The 12,892-nt window shown below is 43.4% G+C and overlaps 1 protein-coding gene across 1 annotated transcript in view; it reads left to right on the forward strand.

Moving 5' to 3' along the window:
• Positions 1-12,892, forward strand: part of LOC149454673 (serine protease 27-like) — a 41,208-nt gene that overhangs the window by 4,134 nt on the left and 24,182 nt on the right. Inside the window, exon 2 of the mRNA XM_089687235.1 lies at positions 439-468. Coding sequence (XP_089543361.1) covers positions 439-468 — 30 coding nt within the window. The remainder of the gene's footprint in view (positions 1-438; positions 469-12,892) is intronic.

The following is a 12,892-nucleotide window of genomic DNA, read 5'->3' on the forward strand; positions in this document are numbered from 1 at the left end:
TTCCCTTTCTCCCGTTTCTTTCCTTTTTCCCTTTCTCCCGTTTCTTTCCTTTTTCCCTTTCTCCCGTTTCTGTCCTTTTTCCCTTTCTCCCGTTTCTGTCCTTTTTCCCTTTCTCCCGTTTCTGTCCTTTTTCCCTTTCTCCCGTTTCTTTCCTTTTCCTTTCCTTTCTCCCCGTTTCTTTCCTTTTCCTTTCCTTTCTCCCGTTTCTTTCCTTTTCCTTTCCTTTCTCCCGTTTCTTTCCTTTTCCTTTCCTTTCTCCCGTTTCTTTTCTTTCTCTTCTCCCTTTTCCCCCCTTTCTCTTCTCCCTTTTCCCCCTCTCCTTCCTTTCCTTCATAAAATATAGAAACATGAGTGTGGTCTAGTTTTGTAAGTGTAAAAATTAGACAATTTGCAGATTATTGGTAAATCATATTTTTTTCTTTTTTTTTTTTATATCAGGAACACTTGGGACTGTCACAGCTGATACAGGTAAGGGTGGTAAAGCATTGTTCTCTCTCATCTCTTCTAAGATGACTATTTCTAGATATTGCTGAAATAACAGGTTTTTTGTTTTCAGCAAAAAAAAAAAAAAAAGTGACAATGAAAAAAAAAATGCAAAGTATGAAATATTTTCTAAAAGCCAAAATCCTGTAGAATAAAAATGTTTGCTGCAAATTTTTATATCGCCAAAAGTTTACTGCGCAAATGTTCGAATGTTCTGCAAAATCTAAAAGATGAGATTGTGTTGAGCAATTAAATTCCAAATATGTCAGGTCTCCAAATTATAAGCAACTGCAAAACAGTGACAAACTAGGACAGTTGAAGTTGTAGGTGTGTAGCACCCTCCTAAACCGGTGCCAGGTTAGGTAAATTTAGTTTTTTGCTCGCTGTATCCAGTGCGACTGAATGTGATTAGCTAGGTCTGTTCTGTGCAGGGGCGGACTGACCATTCGAGCACTCGGGCACTGCCCGGGGTCAGTAGGGGGCCCCATGAGATGCCCCTGGTACCTTTCATAGGCTTTTTTGGGTGTGGTTTGAGTGTGGGCGAGGACACAGGGGCCCCATGATCCCCTATTGCCCGGGGGCCCCATGAGTTGTCAGTCCGCCCCTGGTTCTGTGTTTCACTTGCTGAAAGGTTGACTGTCTGGATGGAAATGTTCTGGAAGATAGAGGGCTGGAGAGGTCAAATTGACAGCTGAATATTTATGCAGCTCTAGCCAATCCCGGGGGAGAGTTTTCCAGATGGTGGCTGGGAGTGTGTATAAATACTGAGACCTGGAACAGATCACAGCCTAAGGGGGAAATTCTAGGCAATTCTTCAATGTGCTTTTGGTTTATTGAGGTCCAGCTGGGGTAGCTGGAGGGCCTAGTTTGCTGAAAGTGTGTGAAGGATACTGGAAGTAGGCCACTAATTATCGAAGGACATTAGAGAGTACAGACGGGTGTAAGAGATCCTAGAGATTGTGTGCTGGCACCCCTCTGGTGCTACATACCATTAGTCCCAAAACTGTGGTCTGGGGTCCAGATGCGACCCCCTTACTTGCCTTTATCTGGCCTTTGAGCCACTAGTCTTGCCACTGACACCAACAATGGGACACTAATCATCCCACTGACACCGATGGAGCACCATTCCTCCCCCTAATACTAAAGATAGGGTATTGTTAACTCCCGCTGGCTACAGCCTAGCCCCCTAAAGTCTGAAGGACATTAAACTGGCATTTGTTTAGACATTTTGGCTGCCCCTGCTTTAGAGTCAGCTGTGTGCAGAGGGGACATTGTGTCTAGTGTCCTGAAGAACTCGGGTCAGACATATGTAATGTACAGAGTGTGGGTTTCAGGAGTATGTAACATACAGAATGGGGGGGGGCGGGTCAGGGGTATTTAATGTATAAATAGCAGGGGTCAGGAGTGTCAGGGAAGCAAAGTCACTTATTAATACTCGCTCCCCCAAAAAGTCTTCTCTCTGCCCCAAAGCTTCCTGGTGAACTATGGAAAACAGAGACTTTTACGGTTTGTGCTTGGAAGGGCTGCCTGCTTTAATATTCCACCTGCACCCTATGAAAAATAAAAAGTCTTCCCTGCACCCTTGGACTCCCCTGCTGGACCAATGGAGTCCAGGCCCAGTAACATAGGGCTGGCTCTAACGACCTATCAGTGGCCCCATATGGTTTATGGTCCTTATGAATGCATGGAAAATATCTGGTTGCTATCAGATAAGCTTGGACCTCGCTACAGCATACTTTGCTTGCATCCAATTTTCACAACAGATGGGAGTTATCTGTCCCTCTGGGGATATCCTACACACATTGATAAAGTTAGAAGGCATTTAATCACTGAGGCCGAACAGGGTGTACTTTGCTGACTGGATTGATGTTCTCTTTCTTCCTCGAATGCTTTGAGCAGATCCATTCCATGTAATCTAGATGGTATTTTTTCCAGGCTGGCTTGTATTGCAAAACATTGGGTTGCCATTGTAGCACCCCTCTAGATAGCCAGGGGGAGCTAGCTACCTAAAGGCAGGGGCCTGGAAAGGAGGATCACTCAGCCTCATTGGTTCCCAGAAGCAGGATTTATCTGGGGCCTGGGTTGGTACGCCAGGAGAGGGTGGACAGCTCTCTTAGAAGAGAATTTCCTATTTTGGATTTGTACCTAGTTGCCAAGAAGTTGTCCTCCGTTTACTGTTCCTTGGACATCCCATACACCCTTCAACCCCATCCAAGTTTAAAACCCCTAATGAAACTTAAAAACCAAGCTCAAGGACTGTTTACTGTCTCTGGAAAGCAGGTCTGTGGAAAATACGTGTTGCCTGGCTGTGCAGGACTATAGGGGAACCCAAATCTTCAGCAACTCCTAAGGGGGTAGTGCTAAATCATACTTCTATATGTTTTTGAACACCCCTTCCCTGAAGAAGCCTTCAGGTGAAATGAACTGGGACTCTAAAACTCATCCATAGCATACTCTTTGATCAAGTCTTGCTACCACCCAAGCTGTAGAAGATTGGGGACATAATGTTTTCTATTGCTCCCCTGTCGGGTGTCAATTGATTGAACATTTAGTGATTTCCACTCGCATGCATTTCAGTAATGTGTGGTTACCATAGTACCTCCGAAGCACCTGGCGTGGACATCACAATACATGGGTATTACAGGCCCCATTCACACTTGTGTGGTAAGGCAACATGTACTAAGACTAGGTTCACATTTCTGCTTCAGAATTTTTTTTTTTTTTTGAGAGGCAAGAAATCAAGTTTCCAAGTATTTTCAGGTACTCCATTGAATATTGATAGGAACCACAATTGCACAAAAAGCACCACAATTAAGCTCATTTACTTTTCCAAGCAACAGCTTTTAATAACCCAATGCTCAGGTGAAGGGGCGGACAGACAACTCATGGGGCCCCCGGGCAATAGGGGATCATGGGGGCCCCTCTGTCCTTGCCCAAACTCAAAAAAGCCTATGAAAAAGGTACCAGGGGCATCTCATGGGGCCCCCTACTGACCCCGGGCCCTCGGGCAGTGCCCGAGTTTCCAAATGGTCAGTCTGCCCCTGCTCAGGTGTGAATAGACACCATTGAATATAATGGGAATCTTGATGGTCAACCTTGAAATGCTTCAAATGTTCCACTGTTAGCCTAGCCTGAAATGTATGTGTTAATGCTTGTGACCACAATGTATGGCAGCACATGGAGGCGTTCATTGTGAATGGTAGCCTAAGGACTGTACGCTAGAGCAGCATTTCTCAACCTTTATCCATTTGTGGTACCTTGTCAGAGTATGCAGATTGGAGGCGCCAGTCTAAAATGTAAAAAAAAATACATGTTTATCGATGGGAAAGCTGAACCTCGGGCAGTCCACACAACCTCCTTGATGGAATTAACTTCACGTTAGATGTCCCCTCATCGCATCAGAGGTTCCCCTATCATGTCAGATGTCCCCTCATCGCAGCTTGGGTTCCTCTATCGTGTCAGATGTCTCCTGCCACCACAGCAGCATAGGCTCTCCTACCACGTCGGAGGTCCCCCCCATTGCAACATAGGCTCTCCTATCATGTCAGATGCCCCCCCTCCCCCCCCCCCATTACAGCATAGGTTCCTCTATCACGTCAGATGTCCCCTCATCCCAACATAGGTTCCCCTATTGTATTGGATGTCCTCCCCCTCCCCCCCCCATTGCAGCATAGGTTCCCATATTGTATCAGATGTCCTCCCCCCCCCCCCCCCCCCATCGCAGCATAGGTTCCCCTACCGCATCAGATGCACCCCCCCCCATCACAGCATAGGTTCCTCTACCACGTCACAGGTCCCCCCCATAGCAGCATATTCCCCCCCCCCCATCACAACATAGGTTCCCCTATCACGCCAGATGCCCCCCCTCCATAATAGCACAGGTTTCCCAGTAGTATAGGTTCCCCTATTGCGTCAGATATTCCCCCTCATCGCAGCATATGTTCCCCTAAAGCGTCAGATGTCCCCCCCCCTCCATTGCAGCACATGTTCCACTACTGCGTAAGATGCCCCCCATCGCAGCATAGGTTCCCCCATCGCACCACAGGTTCCCCTACCACGCCAGATTGCCCCCCCATCACAGCACAGGTTCCCCTATTGCGGCAGATGTCCCCTCATTGCAGCAGAGGTTCCCCTATTGCATCAGGTACGCCCCCCATTGCAGCATAGGTTCCCCTATTTGCATCAGATGTGCTCCGCCCCATCGCAGCATAGGTTCCCCTACTGTGTCAGATGCGACCCCCCCCCCCACCACCACCACCATTGCAGCATAAATTTCCCTACCATGTCAGATTGCCCCCCCCATCACAGCACAGGTTCCCCTATTGCGTCAGATGTCCCCTCATTGCAGCAGAGGTTCCCCTATTGCGTCAGATGCGCACCCCCCATCACATCATAGGTTCACTTATCACGTCATGCCCCCTACCGTGTCAGATGTCCCCCCCCCCCCTCCCTCCCCAGCACATCATAGATGTCAGATGTCCCCCCATCATAGCACAGGCTCCCCTATCACATCAGATGCCCCCCCCCCAATCACAGTACAGTTTCCACTATCATGTCAGATGTTCTCCCCATCACAGCATAGGTTCCCCTACCTCGCCAGATTCCCCCCCCTTCCCCCCCCCATTGCAGCATAGGTTTCCCTATCGCATCAATGCTACTCCCATCACCTTACAGTCCCACCTATACATCGGAGTCAGAGAGCCCCTGAATCACACACCCCCTTTCTCACACCAGGACTCTTTTGACTCCAGCAGTGCTGTGGAGGGCAGTAGGTGGAGGAAATCTGAAGGAGATGGACTTCTATCTTCTCCTGAAGGCTGAGGATGGGACTGCATGCCGCCTGTCCTGGATTTGAGCCATGCATTGCCATGGTGTGTTTGAGCCAGCCGCCATCACCATAGCCATCACCATAGCCATCACCATAGCTATCACCTCGCACCCTTGCTTTGAGTGTCATTGATTGTTGTAGTTCTGGCAGCCGGCCCGTCTCCACCACCCATCCATAATGATTGGGCTGCTTTAACACAACGCATGTTAAACTTTTTGTTAATGCAATGGATTGCTTACGTGTAGAAAAAGTAATGGCCTGCAGAGCTGTTATCTGAGCGATGTGATGCTCTGCGGTGGAAGAAAAGATTGAGATGTGCAGCCAGACCATCCAAAATGAAATTGTCTGCCTTACAACAACACACATCCTTGGCATTTTCTCAATCAGTGAAATGATTCTGAGCGCTCTTCCTCGGGCATTGCGGCAGAATTATTGGCCCATACTGGCCTTTGCCAGAGCCGGCGGGTGAGCCACCCAGGCCAGGTTGGAAGTAATGCGATTCCACCCCTCATTCACACAGCGATGTGTAATCCGCACACTTGTCACGGAGTTCGTGTCAGGTCCTCTCACTGGACTGGTTTCTGAGATGCTGACACAATGGAACTACATTTCCTGACAATCCCAGCAGCTGAGAGCTCCTGAGATAACAAACAACCCGTGACTTATTACAACAAAGCCAACGTCATGGGTTGATGGACTGGCTGCCGCTTGACATTTTCCACTGACTCACCTACGGAAGTTACTTTGGACCGGTTTCCTTATGGAGGAAATTCTGATGGGTTAAATGCAGGTGTTAAAAAAACAAAAACAAAAATGTGGATATGCAAAGTAGCCAAACTTTCCAAATACCAAATATGTTTGCCTCGCCCTTTCCTGGCCGGGTGCATGCTTGGATAAAGATCTGGTATAGATTATATATATATTTATTTGGCATGGGGTCCCCCTTAAAATCTATACTAGACCTGAAGGGCCTGGTATGGATTGTGGGGGACCCGCTAGTGCCAGATTAAACTCTGTGGAGGCCCCTAGGTGGTTGAAATCTTCGGGCCCCTCCTCGGAGGTTTCTTGTGCGCGCTCTAGTGGGAGAACGAAGTAGTGTGCATGTCCGCTAGATGGAGATAACCATCACTATTGTACAGCACATTACACGTACGTAGGTTACGCCAAAACGTTTTACAAACCGATAGCCGAAGGAAGATGAGCTTTTAAGAGACAAACTGCAATGTGAACCCGATGTCTATGGGTTATGTGCTTTAAATTGTTGGGTACATTGCATTATTACAGGATTTTCTCTACATAATCTTTAATGTATATTTTGTAATTTCTTTGAGTTGAATAATTCTTCCTTTTTGTAAACCATTTAAGAAAGCTTTGTTTTCTGTTGAGGTCAAATCAATATTATTTGGATCTATTGTGGCAGAGCCCATAAACACCGTATGGACCATAGGCCGATGCCCACTCTGCCCATTTTTGGCAATCCACCATGGGGAGCTCCAAACCACCTTCTTTCTTCTCTGTTGCTTTTTTTCTCGTCAGTACACACTGAATGGATTTCATTCAGAAAAATGATTTCTTATATCAGTGATTATCACTGTAACAAGCAATCATGATGTGTAAAAGAAAAAAAAATTGTGATAACAAAATGTCTTCATTTTTCAAAAAATTGTGGCAAAATAATTACAAATTCAAAAAACTCATCATGCTCTACTAAATACCTTGGACTGTCTACTCTCCAAAAAGGGGTCATTTTTGGGGGGGTATCTGTACTGTCCTGGCATTTTTGGGCCTCACGAAATGAGATTGGCTGTCAGTACGTCAGAATTGACTGATTTTCAGATATATATCCCATAGTTTGTAGAATGTGTTGGTTTTCTTTTTCTTTTTTTTTTTTTTTGGGTCTGTTTAGCAAAAACTAAAAATCCCAGTGGTGATTAAATAAATACCACCAAAAGAAAGAGGTGTGTGTGTGTGTGTGTGTGTATGTATGTATGTATATGTATATGTGTGTGTGTGTGTGTGTGTGTGTATGTATATATATATATATATATATATATATATATATATTACATATTATTATTTTTTAAGGAAAATTTTTATTTGAGAACAGTGTTGCATGACCACACAATGGTCATTTAAAGTGTGGCAGTGCTGAGAGTGGAAAATTGGCCTGGGCAGGAAGGGGGTAAAAGTGCCCTGTATTGAAGTAGTTGAAGCACCTATACATGGACGTGCCTGTATAAAATTGTCAATTCAGAAACAACCGCTTCAGATACCCTTGAACAGGGGAGGGGGGTGCGCAGATCAAAGAGGGTCAGTAGTAACCTCACCATCCCCAGTAAGGTGTTTGAGAATCTCGGTGGCTGGGTATAGTATGTGTATTATATGGCACGCTGTAAACGGGGTGGATATTGCGAGAGCAGCAGCCGTGCCACAAACAAAGAACAATTGTGCCCTGCAGCGCTGTGTGATGGATCATTACTGGAGTTATGTGATTTTGAGGTTTTTCCAACACGTGTGAGTAACCCTACAGGTGGAATCTAAGGGTGCAATCCTTTCTCAGATGTGTACATAGGCTAATGGGACATCATGTCAGTCATGAGTTACTCCTAACATGGAGATGTTTGAGTTGCTCCTGACTTGCTTCTAGTCACTTTGAACTGTGGGTTTTTTTTTTTTTTTTTTATCTTCAATTTCCTTTGATTAATGTTGGGAGAAATGCAGTTCCCAAAAACCTGTGTATACAAGCACACAACTATTTTTATTCTAGATCATTAGGAGTCATTGGGACATTTTTGTTTCTGTATTTCCTCTGTTGTAGGAAGTTAACATCAGTATAATGACGGTCTTTGGTGGTTTGCTGTGATTGGAAGATTTTTGTTCGGTAATAGCACAGATAGAACATGTCAAGGTTGTTTGACTTGCTGTGTTTGTGCCATCACCTGCAATAAGTCCTGCAAAGAGCTCATGGATCATCTTCTTGTTGGGTGAATTTGCAGCCTGTGCGATGCTGGGGGCACTGTACAGCAGTGGGGGGGGGGGTTGGAGGGTTTTCCTAGAGGTAGCATTGCTTTCTGTTCACAAAACGGCACCCGCTGCTTCCCTCTCTTCACAAAACGGCACCCGCTGCTTCCCTCTCTTCACAAAACTGCACCCGCTGCTTCCCTCTCTTCACAAAACGTGTTTATGTGCACAATTAATGTGCATAAATTGCTTCTTCATTACAGAGGGGTCTTCTATTTACAGACATAAAGGAAGAAAAGAACTCTAGCCCAGATTCTTGTAGTTTACTTTAAATAAGAACAAAAAATTGATTTGGGTCAATAATTGATTATGAAAATGTATGCATCTGAAATATGTTCTACATCTGTTTTATTTGTATACATAGCCATTATTGTATAGTCATTTAACACATGACAAAGGATTCCTAGAGACCTCTGGGGTAACCACATAGCAGACACTGTTAGTGTTTGCCTCTCTGTCTCTGAAATGTGCAACAGATTTGGCTAAAGACAAGAGAATTTGGGGGGGGGGGGGTGTATTTGAACCTATGAAATGTGTTTTTACAATATTTTCGCTCTGACCATAGTAAATAACAATGCAAAACCACCATAAATTCACTTTGAGAAGGCCTCCTTTCTTCCCTCTTCCTATGCCCCCCTCCCAAATGAAACAACTGACTAGAGATAAACTTCAAGGAGTATGTTATCCCTCAGATTCTTATACACGGTTATATAAATTTTTTTGAAAACTTTGTAAAAAGTTTTATTTTAGGTTTATTATTATACAGGATTTATGGCGCCAATAGTTTGCTCAGCACTTTACAATATAAAGGGAGACAATACAGCAACAATACAGATCAATACAAGAGGGATGGGAGGGCCCTGATCCTGGGAGCTTACAATTATTACTTTTTTCTCAGAATAGGTCCAGGTACCTTTTCCCTGCTAAGAGAAGAAAGACACATCAATCTGTCGTAAATCGCAGCACACCCTAACAATTATTAGGCACACCATTAACCCCGTGATTACCCCTAGATGTTCACTCCCTTCACCGCCATTAGTACATTGACAGTTTATTTTATTAGCACTGATCACTGTATTAATATCACTGGTGATGTCAGATTGCCCACCACACAGTCCAACTCGAAGTCCCTGATCACCACCATTACTAGTAGAAAGAAAATAAATGAAAATTATTTACATCATTGCTTGTAGATGCTATAACTTTCACACAAACCAATTCTTATGTACATATTTCCTAGATTGTAAGCTCGTAAGAGCAGGGCCCTCAATCCCCTCATGTTTTGCATTGTATTGGTATTGTTCTGTCACATGTTCTGTCCCCCTCTGTAATGTACAGCACTGAGCCAACTATTGGCGCTTTATAAATACTGTATAATAATAATAATATTTGGATTTTTGTTTAACTTAACCAAAAACATGTAGCAGAATACATAGTGGTCTAAATTTATGAAGAAATTAGATTTTTTTAATTGAATATTTTTCAGCAGAAAGTACTGTTTGTTTGTTTTTTTTTCTTTTTTTTTCAAAATGTATGATCCCTGTTGTTATTGTTATTATTATTATTATTATTATTTATTTATTTTTTTTATAATGAAGAAACCTAGTGGCGATCAAATGCCACCAAAAGGAAGCTCTATTTGTGTGACATAAGTTTTATATAAACTTAATTTGGGTACAGCGTTGCATGACCGCACAATTACCAGTTAAAATAGTGCAGTGCTGAATAGCAAAAAATGGCTTGGTCATGAAGGGGGTACCTTTTTTACCAGCAACAATTCATCCACCAACAAAAATAGACCCCCTACCCAGTGACTATAGATCCCCCTGCAGCAGGCAATGATAGACCCTCCAGCTTTCAGAAAACATAACCCCCCCACCCCCTTCAACAAAGATCCTTCCCAGCAACAATGAACCCCTGAAGCAACCATAGACTGACAGACATTCAGTGCCAGAGATGATGAAACTGCATACCATCGCATTCCTGCTGGGGAAAAGCCCTGATTATTATTTTTGAGGTATGTATGTGTGTTTGTAATATATATATATCTCACACACACACAGGTGTACGTCTTGGTTAACGAAATTCTCGGTTTACAAATGAAAATAATGGCTCGGTTTACAATTTTTTTTTTTTTTTTTTTTTTTTTTTTTTTTTTTTAATCATGTCCCTGTATAGTATTTATGCCTTTTTAAAGTGCACTTTATAAACCATTTTGAACAGATGAGACTTTTTAACATTTTCTGACCTCCGGAACAGATTAATTGGTTTTACAATGCATTCCTATGGGAATTTTTCGCAATACACACACACATATATATATATATATATATATATATATATATATATATATATATATATATATATATATATATATATATATAATAATTTTTTTTTTTTTTTTTTTTTAATATGGTCAAGATTGTAGCATTTCAAAAATGTGTCAATATATTTGTGAAGAATATTTCTAAAATATATTTTTCTTCCATATGGGTTACTTTTCCTAAACTTCAATATGAACAAATTTCTGCAAAATCCTAAAATTTATAGTGAAGCAGACTCCCAGTTTCAGTAATTCCTATCTTAAAGCAGTAATGCTTCATTACAGCCATTGGAGGGCAGTATTGTCTACCCCGGCCCTATGAATGGACATGTATGGGTGCAGAGGACATTATTTGACAGATGCACATTTTTTATTTGTATTTATTTCAGGTACTTCTATAGCGCCGTCAGTTTACACAGCACTTTACATATATATTGTACATTCACATCAGTCCCTAACCCTCAAGGGGCGTACAATCTAAGGTCCCTAACTCACATTCATACATACACATACTAGGGACAATGCAGGCAGGAGCCAATTCACCTCTCAGCATGTCTTTGGAGTGTGGGAGGAAACCAGAGTACCCGGAGGAAACCCACGCAGGCACAGGGAGAACATGCAAACTCCAGGCAGTTGGTGCTGTGGTTGGGATTTGAACCAACAACCCCGATACTGCCAGGCGGAAGTGCTAACCATTTAGCCGCTGTGCTGCCCAAAACCGGCCATCAGCAAAAATTCACAAATTCCCTTTAGGACTTTAATTTTAGGACGGGGTGTTTCTATCTGGTGATGAGGTTTTCTACTAATTTATGTCAGAAAAGAAAAAAGTTTTCTTTGGTAACCTTTCCTCCACAAGTGCAGGCCATCGCCATGTAACCTTTGCTGTATAAAAGCCTAAGGCGTGTCTGATTGGCAGAAAGAAATTTGAAAAGAATCTGCGCTGAGCTAGAGAGGCGGGGTGTGACCGCGCGGAGTGACTACACCTTTTCTATTAACCGTTTGTATCCTGCAGTACTTCTAACCTACCTCTCGCCACATATGTTATAACCACAGGTGGGAATGTTGGATCCAAAAATCCTTGCTGAATTCTAAGACCGCTAATGCGAATGATTGCTGCGTCTATTTTTTACATTTTATTTACATTTTTCACATTGTAAAAATCAGTTTATGAAGATCATCACAAGGGTTCCCATTTCTTTATGTAACTTTTCTGACCAGAGCTCATTGACACCATGATGCCTTCTGTATACCAAATCGGAGCGTCCGAGGAATTTCGTAAACACAAATAAGTGCCACATTAAAAAAATATACCGACATAACAAAGTGTATACAAACATGTACATTATCACGTGCAAACAAATAAAAACACTGCAAATAGTTTCTGATTTATTCTGTGTTGACCCAGCCAGCAGACTTCTCTTGTCTAAGTTAAGCCCGGTACACACGATCAGAAAATCGTCCCAAAAACCCCACTTTGGAAGCGATCGTACACTAATCTGATTGTTGGCACACAGAAATCATCCGACATTATTCAAAGGGACTAGCATGACATTTTTTCTTTCACTTAAATATGTTTTTGTTTTTGTTTTTTTTTTCTATGATTTTTATCCGTATAGTTTTTGTCCAAAAATGTAATACATGACATCACTTTTGAACTTTTATTCTGTAATACAAGATGTGACGGGAGTCACTTTGGGTGGGGGGCCCATGGAACACAGCTCACTTTGGAGAGGTGGGGACACCCCTGTCTCAGCTCCCCATATCCCTATTATGTGTAAGTCACCCTGTGCCTGTTAGGGGTACAGGGTGATCTGTCCTAATATTGGGGTGGGGGTTGTTGATTGTTTAATGTCATCCGGGTTTCATCCCATTGTTCTATTGTGTGTCTTGATTGGGAGCAAACTATTATGGGATGTATGTGTATTGGCTTGGTGGGGGGTGTTTCCAGCAGACCTCCCTCCTGATGGGACTGTCTGGTGTGTCTCTTGTTACTAAAGGTAGATTGCCCCGCCCTGTTTCATTATGCAGGGGGGGACAGGGGCGAACTGACAATTTAGAAACTCGGGCACTGCCCAAGGGCCCGGGGTCAGTAGGGGGCCCCATGAGATGCCCCTGGTACCTTTTTCATAGGCTCTTTTGAGTTTGGGCAAGGACACAAGGACCCCATGATCCCCTATTGCCCGGGGGCCCCATGAGTTGTCAGTCCACCCCTGGGGGGGTTGTTCCCTTGAGTGTAT

The sequence above is a fragment of the Staurois parvus genome, unplaced genomic scaffold, assembly GCF_062004578.1.
Source record: "Staurois parvus isolate SC_StPar_1 unplaced genomic scaffold, SC_StPar_1.0 ptg000421l, whole genome shotgun sequence".
NCBI lineage: Eukaryota > Metazoa > Chordata > Amphibia > Anura > Ranidae > Staurois > Staurois parvus.